The 20,904-nt window shown below is 37.1% G+C and overlaps 2 protein-coding genes across 10 annotated transcripts in view; both read left to right on the top strand.

Annotated features, from left to right (window-relative positions):
• Positions 1 to 10,539, top strand: part of SLC4A7 (solute carrier family 4 member 7) — a 93,923-nt gene extending 83,384 nt beyond the window's left edge. For 7 of the 9 annotated variants that reach the window (XM_064672646.1, XM_064672666.1, XM_064672603.1 and 4 more), the window contains 5 exons: positions 188 to 319; positions 1,054 to 1,145; positions 2,868 to 2,975; positions 6,067 to 6,167; positions 7,954 to 10,539. In XM_064672646.1, the coding sequence (XP_064528716.1) occupies positions 188 to 319; positions 1,054 to 1,145; positions 2,868 to 2,975; positions 6,067 to 6,148 (414 nt within the window). In that variant the 3' untranslated portion in view covers positions 6,149 to 6,167; positions 7,954 to 10,539. Of the gene's footprint in view, positions 1 to 187; positions 320 to 1,053; positions 1,146 to 2,867; positions 2,976 to 6,066; positions 6,168 to 7,950 lie in introns of all 9 variants that reach the window. The other 2 variants (XR_010434660.1, XM_064672612.1) reach the window with 2 other exon arrangements.
• A 112-nt stretch (positions 10,540 to 10,651) lies between these two features.
• Positions 10,652 to 20,904, top strand: part of NEK10 (NIMA related kinase 10) — an 89,242-nt gene continuing 78,989 nt past the window's right edge. The window contains 5 exon segments of the mRNA XM_064643897.1: positions 10,652 to 10,827; positions 16,916 to 17,033; positions 17,347 to 17,407; positions 18,482 to 18,612; positions 19,129 to 19,227. Coding sequence (XP_064499967.1) covers positions 16,957 to 17,033; positions 17,347 to 17,407; positions 18,482 to 18,612; positions 19,129 to 19,227 — 368 coding nt within the window. The 5' untranslated portion in view covers positions 10,652 to 10,827; positions 16,916 to 16,956.

A 20,904-nucleotide genomic window follows, 5' to 3' on the forward strand; every position in this document is an offset into this window, starting at 1 on the left:
TTCCTGAAAATAAGCAGTTCAATTGTGAATAGCTATTGAAAGTGGAAATTATTTAACTTTGTGGTAAGATAAAACTAGTAGTAGAAAAAAGGGCTTCAACTACAGATTGAGCGTACTGAAAGCATGTGTGAATTTTTGTTCATTTAAATAGTTAAATATAAATAATTTCATTTGTGGTTCCCTTAAGGTTCTAGCTTTAGTGTTCATTCGCAAGCTCATGGATTTATGTTTCACCAAAAGAGAGCTTAGTTGGCTTGATGATCTTATGCCAGAAAGTAAAAAGAAGAAAGAAGATGACAAAAAGATAAAAGAGAAAGAAGTAAGTGTGAAAACAATCAAACTAAGCGTGTTGTAAATTACTAGGAAATAATAGGATGAAAAAGAATTTTAAGTGACTTGAGCATATGACCTTATATACCAAATATACATTTTGAAATTCCTTACTAATGAGATTTAATTCTAGAGGAACTATTGCTGAAAGTTAAGGAATTAAGTCACTGTTTCAATTATACTATTATGGACTATGATTCTTATTTGTGATGAAAATTACCAAGCAAAGTGGAAAGAAGCAGTAGTTAACACAAAAATGTTGAGTTTTGTGTCTTTCATCAGATTAGAAGGAGAGAAAATGAAGAGGGAGAGAAAAAGGAAGGGGAGATGGAAGTGGTGGAGTAGGGTTCCTTATCCTGCTTAAATTCGCCACAGAACTGTTCATAGTATCAGGGATATGGTGCTCGTGTGTGTGTGTGTGTTTTCATTAAAAGCAACTGCGAGTTACCAGTAAGATAGTAATACAGCTTGTGTAACTTCTCCATAAAAGTCCAGCCTTGCTGTACATCACCTAGCTGAATTCCTTACAAAGCTTGTAACACCCTCCTTCCCCATTCTCCCATCTCCCTTGCCTGAATAAAACACTTCTAAGAGAAAAGGTCATAAGCTTTTTCTCCTGCATGCAACTCCAGTACCTTATCCAAATGGAATAATTGTCAGTGTGAGATACTTTGGTTTCTGCTGCACGACTAATTTTACAAACTTCTTACTTGGAATTTACAGGAAGCAGAGAGAATGCTTTCAGACAATGAAAGCGTACACCTTGCATATGGAGAAGCAAGTTTGAATTTTCCTGTAAAAACGCTGAAATGCAGGTATAATAAAATGTTGGTATTTTAAAAGTTTTTGTATTACATGGTGTAATTTGCTTTATATTAAGTTGGTATGGGTTGAATTAATTTTTTTTCTTCCCAAGCTTGTAACTTAGCCATGATTAGGAATTATGAAGGTATATCTCATGATGCTACAGTAGTTTTTTTATGTTGCATTGTTCTTTAAAACTACATCTTAATTATAAATTTACATGACCATCTTGAACAGATCAGATGACTCAATTTCGACCAGCTGTACTAAAGGTGAAGAAGCATCCTTGGTCAGTTTTTATGGAATATTTGTGTGCTACTGTGCATGAAATACTGAGCATTAAGCAACTAATAGCATCAGTTGAGCCATGTGTTTACCAGCCACTTGGATTTTTCAGACAAAGTCTAAGTGTGTAATTCTTTGGTTTACTTCAGTGAGGTCTAAAGTCAGTAACTTCTATGGTGCAAAAACCCCTTTTTACAGGCAACCATTTTTACTTTAGTAAAAGGTCATTTTCTGAAAGTAGATATGAGGACAGGTTCTTTTCCAGAAAAGGGAGTGCTGGAATTTCACTGATGGAAATTCCTTCAGCTTTGGAAGGCATTTTGTCTCAGTATGTCTCTCCCTTACTGGGGGTTGTATTTAACTGAGTTGTCAAGTATTCTACAACTGTTCCAACACACTCTGAAGATGTGACAGACAAGTAACTTACCACTTTTCTTTTCCTCTCTGAGCGTTCCTGGGTTAAAAATTGGCCTTCCTATGAATCTAGGGTAGTGTCAGGTCTACCTTGATGTGAGTTGGGAACAGGCAGAAATTATTCCTGATGAGTATTACTCGGAGAGCAGGCTTAATCAGACTGTTGCAACTCAAATGAAAATACTAAATGCTAAAGCTTTTTTAAAAAACAATTGAGTTACTAATTGCTCTCACAGTAGAACTGTGATTTCATCAACTGTGTGTGTGTGTTTACTATGTATTCTGCTGCCTTGTATCTTATGGGGATTCCTGAGGAAAAATGACTTTGAAAAATTTCTTTGCCGTTTGAAAACCTCTTACAGATAACCTGGAGTAGACTGTGAAGCTTAAGTATGGAACAGGACAGAAAACATATGTACAGGCAACACCTAAGTCTACCGTACATGTAAATGTGTGGAGGACAGAAGTGGAAATAGATTTAAAAAACTTACCATCTCTGAGGGTGAACTTATCTTCTACAGGACTTGGGAGGAGAGTGGTCTGGCAAAAGAACGTTGAAAAATGTCTTTGCTGGAAAAAAACCAAAGCTTGAAATCTGTCTAGATAATTGTAATTTCTAGATTTTTAGTAGTTTTAACTCTCACCTGAGATACCAATTTTGAAATTTTATTAACATTTGCTTCTTTGCCCTTGATTATTTCCTGGAAGCCACCTAAAGTAACTGGTTTATGAAAGCCTTAGCAGAACAGTGTGATTAAATTCATTATTTCTGAGCATATGAGTTATCTCTCAAATATTCTCAATGTCTTAGTGCTATCTATGTGAAAAACTCTTCCAAGATGATGTGTGATTATGGTAGTGCTAGTGAGTTAAATTTTCAATTTTTTGTTGAAATACATTTTTGAGAGATGAACTCAACTTGTGGCTGTGTAAATATTGAGAAAAGGCACAACTGATGTAAATGATGAGTGACAGTAAGTATAATACTGTTGCAAGGAATTGAATACTAACCAGAAAGTATGTTTGTTCTTTAGCATTGATCCCTCAGTTGTAAACATATCAGACGAAATGGCCAAAACTGCACAGTGGAAGGCTCTTTCCATGAGTACTGAGAATGCCAAAGTAACCAGAGCTAACCTGAGGTAGCTATAATTACTCACATGTTTTCTAATTGTGGTCTTGTGTTTAGCAACTGTACTTGTATTTCTTGAAATGTATATCAAAAAAAATGAATATATGTGTTTTGTAACTCTAAGTTACTGACTTTTAGTTTAGAGGAACTTGAATTCAAACTTAATTTTTCTTCATTATGAAGTTTATCAATTTCTATAAGGAATTATTTAATTAAATGTATTATTTTAAATAGTAATTTTGAAATTACTCTTTATTTGCTTAATACAAGTGTTTACTGCTCTGATGGGCTTAGGGTTTCTAAATACTAGAGTGTATATGAGCATGGGAGTGGTTTGATCCTCAACATTACAAATTCGACTGGGAATAATGGTAAGTCACTTTCATTGTTGCTTTATGCTGCCTAGGATCTGCCTTAGGGTTCTGTGGGTGGGTTGCTTGATTCATTTTCCTCAACTCATTTTTAATATTATAAAAATTAAACCTGTCTCAAATACTACCTTCACTAAGTATAAAATATATTTGAATGAGGTACTGGACAGATCAGGAGTCTCAGTTCCCTGTGAGCTGACGTGCATCTTCTGTTCTGATTGGGAGCCTTTTTCTCAGTGAAGTCCCCGTCAAACAACCAGCTCTGGGTGCAATGAATCATTCTGCTCTTCTGTCCTAGTTTCTTTCCTGTCTGTCCGAATCTATCAAGGGAAATAAACCAAAACCTGAATACGTGGAATATCCTCAACTTCCTGAAAGGCTTGTATTTTATAGGGACTGGTATCTGTGAACTGTTCCATCACAATGCAACTATTGCTTAGTAGTTTTTATGTAGGAAAGAAGGGAGAATGGGCATGGTTGCCTTGGAACACTAAGCTTATGCAATCCTATTGTCTACGCATCTCTCTTGGTTGATCCCTTTCAGCCAATTCTGTCAAAGGAAGGCATGTTTCAAAGATAAGAAATTGTCAGATTTTGTATAAAATTACATCTCAGTGGAGGAGTTCATGGTGAGAAGGGAGTGTTCATATGTAACTGTGCAAACTATCTCAGGTGCCATTGAGCTTGCATCATGGAAACAGTAGAAGTGAGTGGCCACTTAGCACTTTTGTACCATCTGACTATCAGCACGTGTGTTGCTCCAAATTAGGCATGGAAATACGGCTTTGCTTTGGCCAGACAGCAGGTCAGCCAAGGGTGAAGAGGAAAAACTGAAGAGACTTGTGAGTGCAGGCACCATTTTGAGTGAACCTCTAGCCTGTATTTGTTTAAACACTTTTAAAATGTTTAATTTCGTGTTTAATTGAAACATTTTTAAAACTTGAGTACTACACGAACAAGACTGTCAGGAAGACAAATAATAGAGGCATTAGATAGATAACAGAGCATATCTATCAGTCTGCCCTCTTCTTTTAATTGTTTTCTTTCATGCAAAATTCTCAGAAATCTGTTACAGAATTTGTGGATGTTTCTAGTACCTTATCTGATAGTTGTTGGGTGTATAAGGCTTGAAGAGATACAGACCTGTATTTTTCTTTCCAGAATAATTAAAATTTTGGTTTTTAGGTAGTTACAAGTTAGGAAAGCACAAGATGGAGTTGTACTGTTTCCTGAGTAAGTTAAGTTAGTATAGAATTATATGCAGCACTAGCAAATCAGGCTTCTGACAAGTTTGCAATGTTTTTTGATTACTAAGCATGTATTCATTATTCCATCCATTTGTTATGTTTTGCTGTTAGACATTTCCCTTTTATTCCATAACATGCCCTGCTTGAGCTTAGTACAGTAAAAATTTCATCTTGGTAGAGAACTTCCTAAAACTATAAATTGAAAATAAAAAACTGATACCAGAAACCAGCTCTTTCAAGAGGCAATCTGATATTGCATCAATCTAGAAAATGTTAAAAGGCAGGACTTCCTTGAGCCTTAACTCCGTTGCTGTTTTGAGATATTTGCTACACTTTCTTGTCTAGTGGGTGCTGTCAAGATTTAGAGATGTCACTACTGCTCAGTCGAAAGTAATTACCAGTAAATTATTCATCTCAGTTCTGTTAAGGTTTTTCTGTGTAACAGTCTTCATTTTGTGGTATGGACAGATATTCAGTGCTGTGGTAAAAATGGTTCTGTAGGCAGTGCTGTTTTCAGATTTATCAGTTTCAAATACTAATGCAAGCATGTCTTTTGTAATTCCAGAGGACATGTTGTGTGGGTTGACATTATTTACTAAAAATTATGTATTTAAAAAAAATACATTTCTTCATTTTTTTTTTCTGAATCTGAACTGATTCAGATTGCTTTTTCTTTCTCCCTCAACCATCTGTCATAGTTTACAGACTCTGTGGAGTCTGCACACACTTGTATTTTCCAAGGAGTCCCAGAATTTTTCTCTTTGTATGAATTTTTAATACATTTTTTTCCTTAGAGAGCAACTTTACAGATGTGTCATCTCTTCTAATACTCATGCCTCGAGAATCCTTCCTCTTATGCTCTTTCATTTTATCTTCTACTGTCCTGCAATTACCTCGGGACATTCCTTTTTGTCCTTGAATAAGGCACCGTTCAATGGCTGCGTCCCTAAGAGGATCAGTTGTTCAGGTGCCAGCCAACCACTTGTCTTTAGGGTCTTCCACTTCACTTGAATGGACACTTATGCAGGTTTCTAAACCGTTCTCTACTGTTGTTGCAAGAGTGGTTCTTCCTTTTGAAAAGACCTAAATGTTTTCCCAGTCTTGTATTATGAACAAAATAGTTTCCCTGTCCAAGAATAAAGCAGTGTTAGTAATATTGCTTGTTAAGTATTTTTGAGTATTTTTAACTAGACGATTTTGCAGGTTGCTGTGTCGTTGGTTTTTTTCTTTTTAAAGATGTTTTGCCAAACAGTTTCAAATCAATAATAGCAGTGGGATTGGAAATGGTATTTATGGATGAGAGATTGGCATTTTCTCTCTTTAGGCTTGTACTGTTCTTGTGAATAGTATTTAACAATTACTAAAATTTAATAGAATTGCATCATGAAAGTGTCTCTATGTAAATACTTCTAGTGTTCTTTGTAAAGTATAAAATGTTTGAAAGTGAACCAAACCTTACATTTTCCTCTCTGTTTTTGAACAGCCCTGAAAAACCAGAAAGTGTGAAAATAGAAGTGGAAAAATCACCTGTTGTGAAATATGTGGATGCTGAAACATCTTTATAGAACGGAACCAAGAGGAATTGTGTGTATTTGTGTGTGTATATATGTATCACTGTAGGATATTATACCATGGAAGTGTGATTTCCAATTTAAGGAGCAACATATATTTAATTCTGCCATTGTTTAGGGCACTGTAGATATGCTTGCGTAATGCGAAGATTTTTCCAATAAGTAAGATGAGCGGTAATCACACTTCAGCTATTTATTTTATTGGGAATTTTATTTTAATTTTTAAATAGGAAGACTGTAATGAATGCTTATTATTTTCAATAATCAATATGTGCATAAAAGTTACATCAGCTTTTGCTGATGGTTACTGGTCCACATGGCTTAAAGTTTTGCAATACCTCTGTTTATAATGTGCGCTACAGAAGTTTGTTTTCCATGCAGGCAATTAGTGCTTGTTTTTTGCAGGGTATACTTTTTTTTGTGGTTTCATAGAACAAATATTAATGTGCTGTTGACAAGAACTGCTGTGGTTTATGTCTCCACTCCATGCTAGTGTTTTCTGGAATCTATCTCTCCTATTCTACAGAAGTGGCCTAGAGCCCTAAGTCAGATGGTTAGTTAAGCCTTAAAATATATCTAAATACCCTGGTTTCCTGCTTTCCTTTTTTTTTTTTTAATTGTGTCTTGGTTTTTCATTATTGTCCAGTAGCAGTATGAGTGCAGTAATTGTAGTTAGATCCCCAAGTCAGTATTTGCCATTCTGGACACTCCATGTTTACACAATATAATTTGAAATTACAGGCAGCAATTTGGTCTCTACAAAGTTATACATACTTACCACAACAGTACTCTTGAATTCTTTTCTTCTGGTTTTTACTTGCATTTTTTTCTATTAACTTGCGGAGTCTGATTTACTTAGCTCTAAGAATGAAATACTCTAAAAGTTTCATGTCTTCATCAAATATATTTCTTGGGTTTTAAATTTACTGTGTATTTGATTAAATTAGCTGTAGTTTAATTCTGGAATAGGTTTATGATCAGTATTATTTTATGGATTACTAATTGCTTGTGGTATTTGTGTGTACAGTTCTGATCCTCTCCATTGTAAAGGGCATATATGATATCACACCAACTTATTTTTAAACACTTTATTTATTTTAATTAGTATAAATTTTTATCATGTACAATGAATTGAAGAAATAAATATTCATTTATTAAAGTAAATGGGATTTTTGGGGGGCTCTACTGATAAAGATACAGTCAGTGTGCATTTATTATACTTAACATTTTCAAGTTCTAGAGTTTAGCACTATAATATTTGAAATAATGAGAATTTTATATATAAATGAAAATCTTGATCAATTACCTGCGCAGTTTCCATTGTTAATAATTTTTGCCTTATACCTTAGGGGTTTTTTTTGTATTTACTTTCCATCTTTTTACATTCTGTATTGCCACTAGACCTTTCTGGATGTATTGCAATGGCTTTAATTAGAATCTGTGCTAATTTAAAATTAGAAGATGCTGTTTGCTATTAAGCAAACTGTTGGCAAAATTGGGAGTTTTATCATGGACCAGTTGAGGTGGTCCAGCAAAAGGAGCTGATTCTGGCGGAAGGCAGACTTTATCTGAAAATACCACTTGAGGTGGAATTTTGGTGCACTTCAGCCAAGTGTCACCTCAAGAGAAGGTAATTGTATATTACAAAAATAAAGCAATCAGTGGGAATAAATAGAAACATTTAAAAATAGCATTTACATTACATGGACTGTTACTGTTCCCTTTAAATGTAATGTAATTATTTAACATTTTTCTTCCTTTTTTTTTTTCCTTTTTTCATTTGACTGAATTCCAAGAAGACAGTTTAAAGAAAGGAAGTTGTAGTGTACAGCAGTATGAATAATGGTATCCAAACTGTCATAACAAAGGCTCAGGTCAGTGGCAAAGCAAGTGAGGTCTGCATTAGCAGTTTGACCAATACTGTGTAATGACCGGTGTTCTTAGATAATAGTGTAGCTTGTGCCTTAGTTTGAGTTTGTGCTCTTTTAGAAAATAACCCATGTTTTCCCTCTGATCAAACTGAGATACAGTGAAACTACAGCAGATGGTTTCCCAAAACTTTCTACATTATTTAAAAAAATAAAAAGCACATATCTGCATGTCAGTTGTTGACTACTAAGTAGCTCTTGCTGAATCGAAGAGAGAAGATATTTTGAACATTTTAGGTAACATTGTCCACAACACATTACTTTTGTTCTAGTCCTCCCAGTAGTATTTTACACTTAATGTTTAGAGTCCTACAACAGTTTCCAAAGACACAAAAAATTACTATAAGCCTCTTGGATTTCTAACTCTTTAATGCTGGAAATCAGGGTTCTGTGGTGCTGCACACCTTGTATCTGGCTTCTACTTTGGGAAGGTTAAGTTTAGGTCAATATTACAGTGGAAGTGGATATATTTCTAGTAAAGTAGAAAGGAAACAAAACCAAAGCCCACAAGTCTAATCACAGTATTTATTTATTGTGTAGATATTTTAATCAGTGCCAGAAAGACCATAACTTGGCAAACCAGTTTACAGTAATCTTTAGTTCCAGTATTCCTAGGCAGTAGTAGCACGTTATACTTGCACTTTTTCCCCATATGAACAGGAGAAGATCTGGTATTAAGTGCATAAATCTCTATTGATAATCCATGGTTAAGTGATTCGCTGCTCATTTTACACCTTCTCTGCTTTAACATCACGCATGGTATTAAAATGAAACGGCTAAGGATGTAGTTTCTATTTTAGATATATGTTTTGCCTTAATGGATGCAAAAGAGCAGTGATAATTGCTGTGCACTGATTTTTTTTCATAGGGTTTAAGCCCTGTAAAAACTACGCCAATGTATTTCCATTCCAACAGTCAGAGAAAAATAAACAACCCTGCACTTTTTTTAGATGCCTTGGTTTCCTGGAATGGAGCTTAGTGCTACTGTGTACCTGGCTGCAGAGCCACCTCAGGAAGTCCCTCTTTTTTCCTTTTTTTTCCCCCCCTTCTTCTTTTTTCATTTTTTTCTTTTCTTTTTTTTTCTAATTTATTTAAAAATATGAATGTTTACATGAAGTGTAGGTCTTAATTTTGACCACTCCATTTAAATTATCATCTAAAATGTATCACTTAAAATGCAGTTGCATGTTTAAATTATATTCTAGACAAGTCATTCTTACTGTTTTCATATGTATTACAGTGACATGTTTCTCATTCTGTTTACATATGCCCAAGTTAATGACAGTTTCTTCCTAGATTAATTTTGCAGTTATAATATTTTTAAAATTTTTCTGTGAAATGTTCCAAATTGCCAAGTTTGTCATCATAAAACCTTTTAGGGTAGAATTTGGTGCCCTAATGGTGTTTTTTTCCAACCAAGTATCTTGGCCATTTTTTCCACATTTAATGAACGTTCTCCCGTAAGTTATCATTTGCTTCATTCACTTGCATCTCTGTCTGTATACAGTAACTTCCTAAAGGCAGGTTCGACAGGCTGTAAAATATATCTGTAACAAATAGTTGTCACATCACAGAGCCTGCACCATTCTAAAGGGTTTGTCTTGTACATATGTTCTGTAAATCATAAGGTAAATGGTTCATGACTTTCAGTTCACAAATTTAGTCTGTCAGATGAGCATCACAGTGAGCTTAGTTTTCTTTTTGCTTTTTTTATGATTAGTAATGTTTTAATTACTCATCTAGGACAAAATTATCAAGTACAGTACAAATGTGTGAAATATTTTCTTTATACCAACAGTAATTTATTTTATGGCAAATTTTAAGACTATAGAGACACACAGCTTTGAGTCAGCATAAATGTAGTGCTATAAATAAAGCAAATTGCTCAGTAAGTTTAAGTCGATTTTATTTTATAATGTTTTTAGTGAAAACCTCTAGAACTTTGTAGTTGGCATTGAAGTTAACCTAAAGACACTTTCATATTGAATTTAGTATCTGTTGACATTTATTTGGAATAATGAATAAGTTTGAAAATGGATACTTTTCTAAATTATTTTATTGGAAAGACACATCATTTATAGTATTTTCTTTTCTATCGTTGCTGATGGTCCTGTGCAAAAGTGTCTTCCAGGTTCGGCTTCTGCAGCTGAACTGAGGTTTTGATTTTAATACTCTTTATTTGAAATGTGATTACATACTGTACGGTTTGAATTTTTTACAACTGCTTTTCTAATTACAGTGACGTTTTCTTACTTTATAACCAAATCCAAAGCAAACGAAAACATTATTCCAGCTGTAGAATCAAAATTCAGTTTATACAGAAAACACAACTCTCAGACTTGTCTTTAATGTGAAAGATTCAGCCTTTGTGTTGTTTTAATTACTGCTAGAATAAAATTATCTTTTGTAACATTTCAGAAAGTTGGTAAAAGCAATAAAAAAATCTCCTGGACTCTATTCAGGCCGTTTCTGTTTTTATTGCCCGGGACCAGGGGCCTGGAGGTGCCGGGATCTGGCTCTACGGGGAGGGTTCGGCCATGGCGTCCCCGTGCCCATGGCAACGGCGCCGGGCGGAAGCGGTAGCCAGCGTCCCCCAGGGCTGCGGAGCACGACGGCTCGCGATAGGCCGGCGGGCCGGCTCGCTCCAAGAAGAAGTGAGACGATTGGCCGTGGGGTCCCGTCCGGGCGGAGGGAGCGTCGCCGCCGTCGCCGGGCCGCGGAGGGGAGCCGAGCGCGCGCCGCGGCGTGAGTGGGAAGGGGCGGGTGGAGCGCGCGGCGCGCTGAGCGGCCGCGGGGGAGGGAACGGGAGGGAAGGGGGAAGGAAAGGCGGTATCTCCATCCCTCTCCCATTCCGCTTGATGACGTCTTCCCCAGCCCTGCACCTTTGCCAGCTCTGAGCGTTCAGGAGGCATTAGACAACCTCTCGTGATTCACAAAGGCTCCAAGTCATAGCGGTGTAATTCCCCATAAAGGTCTGACCGGTAGCAAGGGCGGAGAGGTTGAACTTCACAGAGCTACGTGTTTTTCTTGAGTTGATACTGAGCTGCTCACTAGACTTCAGAAATCAGGTTTTTTCTTCCCCCTCTACCCCTCCCCCATCCGTGAACTGCAGATTAACAGGGTGGATTTAGGCAGACTACAGATAAAAGTTATGCTGTGGAAAACAGCCCAGAGACTGACACTGCGTGAGGTCAGGAATCTGAGAACAGGCCTGTCCATTTATGGCTCCACTGGAACTGAGGTGGTGCAGAGAGAAAACAAAAAAACCAATCAAACCCAAACCAGCAGAAGCTTGAATACTCTTATTTGTTAGGAAAGCAGGAACCTTACATTGGATTCTAGTTATCCTTTAGAAAATCCCCAAAGGAGTTATTAAATAAAATTTCTGATAAATATATATGCATGTGAAAGTTGTCATATACAGCAAACACAGATTTCCATATTGATTCAGTCAATAAAATGAAAGAAATACTCTTCAAATATTGTCTGTATGGGTTCTTCAGTACAATTTCCTAGACACAGACTGTGACTGGTGGGGATCTATTTGTCTGACTGCTGTGTTCTCTGAGAACAAGAGGGGAAGACATCCAGACTTTCCTTTGTTTCCATCAGACAAGAGAGGAAAAGTACCTTTTGGTAACTTTTCATCATCTTTGATGCTTCCTTTGCCATCACTTTGACCATATTTGGAATCAATTTCTATTTTGACAGTAATATATTGATAAATGCTCTTTTAAGGAGCGAATTTTCATCTGACCTTCATCTGACCCAGTTTATGGTATTAGATACATTCCTGTCTAGTAACAGCATCAAAAGTCTTACTAAAGCCAAGATATAACGTATCTACTGTTTCTTTATCCACTTTAAGCCAATTATCTTGTGTATGATTAGATAGTGGAACTCAGCCACTGGAGTGATTAAGGAAGGAGTTCAAGGGTAAATCCATCAACTAGTTGGCTTACAAACTGTCCATATCCAGTAGTTATTGCTAATAAAGATTATAAAGAATGTGAGATGTCTTTTTGAAGAGAACGTTACACTGTAGTTGTTGTTGGTAGATATATCCTCCAACCTGTCTTTGTGTTCTTGTTTATTTTGGGGGTTGTTTTCACCTTCTGAAGCTTATGTGTTTAAGTCATCTGAGATGGATACTGGATTGGGCCGCAGATCAAGTCTGGGATAATTCCTTTGTCTCCTGTTTCTCATCATGTGGATTCTTTCATTTCTGACAGGATTCTTGGAGCATTTCTTGTCCTATCCTGCATTCCAGTGCTATCAGAATGCATCTCCCTTCCTATGTAATTAAATGAACATAACTAATTACATGTAATTATCCCCAGTTAAAGTGAATTAATTAATATTGCTCTCATTGTTTTAAATGGAATGAAATAAGACTGTAAAGACATTTTCCTTTTAATGTGTTTCTGTTCTTTTAAAGAGTTGTCTGATCCCGTTTTTTTTCTGGCACAACCTAAGTGAGTGTTGTTTGGTTTGTTTCTTACACTTTACTCATGGCTGGCTTAATAGCAGGGGGATAGTTATGAGGATAGTGAATAGCCTGGCTTCATGGAAATTTCTACTGGCATGAGTAAAGAAGAAACAGAGGGGTGGGAACTTATCCAGCAACTTCAAGAAAGTCAAATAAGTGTGAGAATAGTTAAGGAATATTTAATATCTGTTTTCTCTCAGGTTTTTGGCTGACAGAATGAAAAGAGGGGGTTATTTCCTTTTGTCTACCCCTCACTCAGGGTGTGGTGCTAATATACCTACCTGATTTAATGACTGAGGAAAGAGACTTTCTGCTCTTCTCTCGATTTACACCTGTGCCTTCCTGCCAGTCAGCAGAGATACTCATCAGGCTACTGTAACAGTGAATTAAAATGGTAGAAGTGTTACTGTACTTGAAGGGAGGCATATTGTTCCCTTTCTCTAAATTGGCTCAGGTTGGGTCACATCAGCTGAAGAAGAGGACAGTGGCTGAGGCTGGGAAGGGAAGGAAAGGGGAAAGCTATTTTCATCAGCAGGTGGCTGTTAATGAATGGGTTTAATCTCTGTAGTAAAGCTGAAGGGCACAGCACTTTAAGCTGCATGGATAAATGCTCCTTTCTGGATGTTGTCCCTGCCCTTGTACAGCAGAAGTACTTGGGGACAAGCTGCAAGGTCATAGGGGTTAAAATAGGAGAGTTTATTCATAACCTGAATCAGGTTTCCCAGTCCAGTGAGCTGTGCATCTATGGTGATGCTCTGCTGACAGACCGGAGAGATCTGTCTGTATGAAATAGAGGTAACACCAGGGTGAGTTCTCAGGGCTGGGTGAGGGCTCTGTCCTTGAGTGAACTACATCCCTTCATTTTCAGGCAGCAGTGCAGGGAATTTGACTTGATGTTTGTGAGGTTCAATTTTATAGAGAGACTTTTGGATCTGTAATGGCAATGGACCTTAAAAATATTAGTCAGCTGTTCCTCTGTTTCATCTTTACCAAGGTACAGTAAACAGCAAAAGCATTGGACTGGCAGCCCTAAAGCAAGGTTGATCTGCAGCTGCAAAATGTAAATAATCACAGACTTAACAATTTTGGATTAAATCCTAGCCATACTGGGAATCCTGCTGTTTGTGGTTTAGAGATTTAACCCAAGGGTTACTTTTTTTCATGGGATGCTGAAAATTTTAAAAATTTAACTCTGTTTGCTCATGGACAAGTTGTTTGTGTGTGGTTTTGTGTGGTAGTTCTTTAATTGGTTGAAATCTGTTCTTTGTGAAAATGTACTCGTGATCAAGTTGACAGTTTGTGAGTTTCACACTTTTTCCTACTGTACAAATGTGAGGTGCTTATTGCATCATGTCATGCCTCGATAATGTCTCAAATAGATGGGTGTACTGGGGAGATGATATAAGAACATCATTAAAACAATACATGGAAATTCTCACGAGGACTCTTAACCATGCTTAACAGTGTACGTGTCTCCTCTTTTAATGCTCTTGAAGCAGAGGAAATAAATGCTTCGAGCTAGCTGCATTTGGTTTAATCTGAACTCAAGAATTTTGTCTACTGACTGTTAGAACAGATTCTGTTTATATTAATTCCTTGGTAATAACTGGTGCCACAGAAGTGTTCTGAGGTGTTTTTTAATAACCTTGTTGAGGAGATGCATGGGAGAGAGAGAGATTTCTTGTAGATCCAGATCAATCGTTCTCTACGTGGGGACTAGTGGTAAGGTAAAGGCTTGTTCAGAAGACTAGAAATGAATGAACTGGGCTTACAGGCCACTTCCCAGAGTGATTTAATACAGTGCATGAGTTCATACTGTCAGCAGTTGCAGTTTGGGTACTTCTGTGATGCAAAATTGTATAGTTGGAAAAAATATGTTCATTTGAGAAGGAGCAGCTTCTTTCTGGTAGTTTACAAATGCTTTTGTTTCCTGACTGGTTTTCTTCTTCTTCTTTTCAATGCTTTTGTTCCTGACTGGTTTTCTTCTTCTTTACATTTATGAGGAAGAGGAATAAAAATCAGTAGTAGAAGAATTCTACACTGCAGGAGGCTGTCACGTTTCATATGGAAAATTATATTAAAGAGACACCAAAGGCAACATCCAAACGGTCTGTATTTAGCGTATAGTAAAATGGGTAGAAAGGATGAGATAGTGGAATTATATCCTCGTTTTTTAAATTGGAAATGCTCTACCAATGTTACAGCTGTATCCAGTTCTCTAGGATAATTTTACAAACTCAGTCTGTTTCTGACCATCCTTTTTTTTTCTTCACTGAGAACAGGATTTACATCAATATAATTACTTTTGTGGCAGCAAGAGATTCCCCTTGAATATACTCTTTCTGTATCTTTCTGTCTCTTTCTAGGGCTTTATAAGATTTTCAGTGAACAAATGTATGCTGTGCCAGCGACTAGCTGAGGGCTTTTGTGGGAAGTCAGACCTACATGTATGCTTGACTGCAGGAATTTAATACATGGTAACGGCCAATTGAGCTAGCTCTGTTTGTCTGTGGAAATAAGCTGTGTGTCCCACTGCAAGGAATGCGGACACTATTGGTATAAGGCATTCAGCTGAGATTCAGAAGACCTAGTTCTAAACTACTGAAAATTTCTGTTATTCTTTGGCAGACTGACTGTAGATTCATAGAATGGTTTGGATTGGAAGGGACCTCGAGATCATCTGGTTCCAAGTCTACATGTCTGGTTGCTCACAGTCCTGTCCGACCTGACCTTGAACACTTCCAGAGACGAAGCATCCACTACTTCTCTGGGCGACCTGTTCCAGTGCCTCACCACCCTCACAGTAAAGAATTTCTTCCTAAGATCTAATGTAAACCTATTCTCTTTCAGTTTAAAGCCATCACCCTTTGTCTTATCATTACACGCCCTTGTAAAAAGTCCCTCTCCTGCTCTCTTGTACTTTAAGTACTGGAAGGCTGCTCTAATGTCTCAAGCCTTCTCACCTCCAGGCTGAACAACTCCAGCTCTCTCAGCCTGCCTTCACAGAAGAAGTGCTCCAGCCCTCTGATATAAGAGCCCGGATTTGAGCTACAAGCTCATCGAAGGGGTTTTACTTTGAAAATATACAAGGCTCCAAAAGTCCACTCGCTGGATCTATTAAAAGGGCCTTCAGTTCTTTTAATACCTTGAGAGAGTGCATGGGAGAAGACGCTGCACACGTTTCTCAGGAGGTCAAACACACTTTTACTGGCAATCTTTAGACAATAAGGGAACTTGGCAAAAATTTAAAGGGCAACATTCAACCAAAACAGAGCATTCCACAAAGCATTGACTTAGTACATGCTAACTCATACAACTTAGCAAAATCCAACCCATCTGGCTTTCAGTTAATCTCCTTTCTTGATACTTGGGTAAGAGAAGAAGAAGTAAAAAAAGAGAGAGAAGAATAGAGAATTATAGCCACCACCCCATATCCAGCATAGATCCAGCTACCAGTAGTCCAGGAGATGGCAGGACTGCAACCATGTGATGGCCACATGGTGTTGGTTTTATCTGCTCAGGCCTCCTGTGGCCGCCCACGGCAGGTGGGACTTCTGGTGTGACAGCCATTCTGGGGCTGGGTTAGGGGCTCCAGGGAGTGTGGTATTGGGCAGTGCTCCCGGGCTGTCCAAGGAGGCTCGAAGGGGTGGGGTGTGGAATGGACACCACTTCACCTTTGCGAAATTTGACCTGTCCCTTCCGCCCCTCCCCCCCCACGTTTGAGTTGGTCTGAGACAATAATAATATAATAATCCAGTATCTCACACTCTGATCATCATCATAGCTCCCCTCTGCACTCACTCCAACTGGTCCATGTCATTCTTCTGCCAGGGGCCCCAGAGCTGGATGCAGTACCCCAGGTGGGGTTTCCCGGGAGCAGAGTAGAGGGGGAGAATCACCTCTCTCGACTTGCTGTATGCATCTCATTTATTTGTAAGATACCTCCTTTTTCTACCCTTTGTTCAACTTGTTTATTTGGATGATAAAACTGTTATATTCTCTGTTGTCTGGACAACAGCTTGTTTTTGACAACCTTGATGTTAGCCTGTAAGCACTGCTGTGACATAAATAGCCAATCCATGGTGAGAAATAATGGTAATAAGACGAAAGAAGAGGAAAAATCCTAATAAAAATACATGCAATAGCAAGACAGCCAGTATTATCTACCCACGTGTTAATATCTGGAATTCTAAAGGATATCCTGATATAATGCCCAAGGTTTCATGCTGAGAAAATGGTAAAACTGGGTTTTTTTTCTTAAAGTTCTGTCAGTTGGTTCTGTAAGTAAACAGGTGTTCCTTTTGCTGCAATGATATAATTCTTTGTATCTACTTTATTTTTAAGGAAATGAGTTTTTAGCCACATAATGATAATTGTAATACACAATGCCTGATCAGGACAAAAAGTTGAGGAGCACAGAAAAAGCAACAGACAAACCTCATGGGATCTCTAATGAGGTATAGTATCTGACGTTTTACTTTGAACTTCAGCAAGACTCGTGTGGAATTTGCACTGGCTGCCAAAGCAGAATGCTTTAATTTGAAATGCAATGTAAACATGACAACTGTTACTCTGGTCACAAAGTTTATTTACACCTTTGTTGATTTAAGTCATTCTGGAGAATTTGTAAATTCACAAAATGGGGACACTAGGCAACACCAGAAAACTTTATTTTCTGCCAGTTGCATTGTTGCTTGTTGACCTTCCTTACTCTTATGGAAATACTTTTATGTAACTATTAGCACATGTCTTTATGCTATCGTGTTTTTTCCTAGGGATTATTCTGACCTGAAAAAACTTCAGTCTCTCTTGAATGCTCAGTCAAGGAACCAACAGGTATTTTTCAATAACTGTTATTAAACATGCTTTAGAATTCTAATTAATGGTGATTATGGTTTGTGGCGTATACTTAGAACATCGTGTTCTATTATGATTAAACTTTTTTTTTTCCAATGTTAGACCTACTGTGTGGGACAAATCCCATTTTGAACGGGTAAAAGAATGAAACTGCTCCTCTTCTCATCTTACTACACCGTATCTTTTTTATTTTAAGGGGAAAAAATAACTTCATTTTGTATCTTGAGCAGGTTTTATGCAGCTGTTGTTGCATATAGTCAAGTAGTCTAATAGATTTGTTCTCCTCCGTGCCCTGCCACAATGTCACAAGAAGGTAGGCTTAGAGATGTGTAAGTTACAACAAAGGGGAGAGTGTTAAAGAATATAAAATAAGATCAGCATTTTAACCATAATCAGTTTGTCTTTGGAGAATAACACTTCAGCTAAAAATATTCAAAGCATAAATATCAATGCATGAAACTTACAGAACACAGTAAAGTCTCCTTAACCTCAACTCACTTAGTGAAGCTTGTATTTGCCATTTGAAGCAAAGAAAACCAACATGTGATGATGGGTGTGCGTCTTTGGAATGCCAGAACACTTTTTCCCTTTCTATTCTGTAAAAAGATATGACAAAATGCCTTAAGGATTCATCTGCCTGAGGTAGGAGTTGTGCACTTTCTACGTGGTTGGAATTGTTTCTGAGCCAAAAGCTGAGACATGTGAATTCTGCAACCTAAAATAAATATGAAGGCTGTGCAAGTGTAGAATTGGGACAGGTAAGGAGCATAGATAATGAGCGTGTGTTGCATATTTTGTTGAGTTTTGCTATTATAAATTTTAAAAGACACCATTCTTCACGTTTTGTTTATGTACTTGTTTTCCGGTCTAGCTTTGCGTCAGTTTTCTGCCGCCTCAGTTTTGTTTTGAAGGGGTTGTGCGTATTTTATGATGGGAAGTTATAGGTCTGAAGTTCAAGTCAGAACTTGGGAAAAGGTACTTTTGCTGGATAATATTCTCATAGAACTTAAAATGCAGTGTTTGCCTAATGATGACTATCCCTTTCCTCCTTAGCTTCCAGCTATATATTTTGAAAGTGTTCAATCCAGTGTGACAAGAGCTTGTAAAAATGTGAAAAGCAAGGAACAAGAACCCAGTGGTCAATGGCAAGAATCAACAGAAGCTGCTGAGCTTGAAAAATTTAGGTAAAAATAAAAAAAAACTAATGTGATGGGACACTTGTTTCTCCGAGTATCTTTATATTCTTGTATCTAAAGCTTATTGAGGTGTTGAAGGCATTTATATTTGTACTTATGTTTATTACTTATATTTTGATATTAACCCGGTATTTGAGACAGGAATGATGTATTTTTAACTTTCTAAACCTAACTGTGAATGTTTCTGCCTTTGTAAGTTTCAAACACTTACTCCCACTCAACAGAGTATACTGTTGAGAGTTAATATACTCATTTTAAATAGTGATCATTTCTTCATTTGGAAAACTTATACCGTTATAATAGTCCCAAAGTATGCGTGAGAAAGACTGTTCTTCCATACTGTTAATGTCTGGCAATCTGAAATTGTGTTATTCCATGTTAACTGCTGATATGACATTTCTTATTTTTTCTTGCTGAAGTTATTTTTTGGCAAACTAAAATTATCTTGTGACAAGTTAATTTGCAATTCAGCATTTTCTTTTTTTTTTTTTTTGATCTCATTAGTGTGACCTACAAGAATGAGAGAAATTTTAGCGAACGTCCCAAACACAGGCTGTTTCAAGATATCTTTATGGCTTTAGTCAAGAACAGACTTACCCACAGGTCAGTATATCGAACACATTCATATCCGAGAAGGAGGCCCACTCTTTCTTGCCTTAAGCAAAGAATGAAGATGCATGGAGAATATTTCATGTTGTTTCAACAATCTATATGGCATATATGTTTCAGCAATACAACTCTTTGTGGAAACCACCTGCTGCACATCTCTTCATAATCTCAATTTTAAACAACTACTTCTCTATTGGTTTTGGGGAGCAAATGCTCAGGTTAGTGGGACAGAGTAAAGAAGAACTGAGTATATGATAAAAATTGGTTGACCAAAATTCTAACAACTGCTATGTTTCCTTGATCATTTATCCATATCTAGTATCTGGAATCTACGATTTGCTTTCCTAATTTATTTTACTGATTTTATTTGTATTTTATGAACGGCTTACCTTTATAGACAGGCTTTCATAAAATTCAGATGAGTTTGTGCCACTTGTTCCTATTTATTTGTACTTGTGTGTATTATAGGATTAGAAAGGGAAATCCCTTTCTTATGCTACTCTCATTTAAGTAAGGAAAAAGTGCAAGACCTTAAAAAAATAGTGGGGGCAGATAAAGACATTTTCTGTGAAAAAAAAAACATTTTTCAGGATTTCTTTTACTATACTCCACTGCAGTGTGTTGTATTTTTATTTTTTAAAGCCCAAATATATTTTCCAACAAAAACTTTAAATGGTACAGAAGCTTAAAGGAGGAATCCTAGAGCATTTAAAAGTATTAATGTGTAACTGCTAGAATTTACAGAAGAACTTAAAAAAATCGCATAGCTTGCTTGAACCTTTATTCAAAACTACCTGGGGAACTAGGGATCTCATAATTGATTATATAAGTACCAGTGAATTTGAAACTGATCATTTAAGTGATTTATAAATCCAGTGCCTCTTTTTTGCACGTTAACTCAGTACTCACCAGTGGGAGGTCAGTGTCTCAGCTTCATTTACCAGAAAATCTAAGAGTAGCTTACACTGTGAATTCCCAAGTTCTATTTTTACATTGTGGCATGCTTGGCTTATATTTTGGTTTTCTTTGGTGATCCTTATTGTTAATAACGATATAGCAAAATGAGCCTCTTTTATGAAAAATGAAAGCACCCAGGTAAGATTAATGAAACAAGCATATCTTTGTAGGTATGTAAAACCCATATGTCTTCTCTTTGGAACTGCTTCCATTTCTTTGTGTCAGAGCCATAGACTGTCACATTGATTTGCATTACATGCTTTGGCTGGCATAACAATGTTGTTTGGGTGCAAGAAAAAATCACCCCTCCTTACTGGCATCACTGTGCGTGCAGAAGTCCTGGTTGCAGGTAGTTCTGTTGACAAGAAGACTGTGATCAGCTTAGCTTAAGTAGTTTGGATAAGGTGCATAACTAAGGTTGAAAAAATCCTGCTGGTGTAAGGTGGATATACACTGGCATATGTAGTAGTGTGTGCTGTAAATGTCACCATAGTAGAAGAGGCTCTCAAATGTTAACCAGGCTCAGAGAATGACTGTCCACCATGGCAAAAACTTCAGGTCACTTTAAAACCTGGCCTGCAAATTTTGCACACAGGTATATGGTTGCTGTTTTTATTCCATGAAAGTTTTGTGCTGTTCGGAAGATGCAAATTATGGAATCATAATGAAAAATAGTATTTCTTGAGGCAGAATATTGGCAGAGGGGCTGAGATT

This window comes from Pseudopipra pipra, chromosome 1, assembly GCF_036250125.1.
Source record: "Pseudopipra pipra isolate bDixPip1 chromosome 1, bDixPip1.hap1, whole genome shotgun sequence".
Taxonomy (NCBI): domain Eukaryota; kingdom Metazoa; phylum Chordata; class Aves; order Passeriformes; family Pipridae; genus Pseudopipra; species Pseudopipra pipra.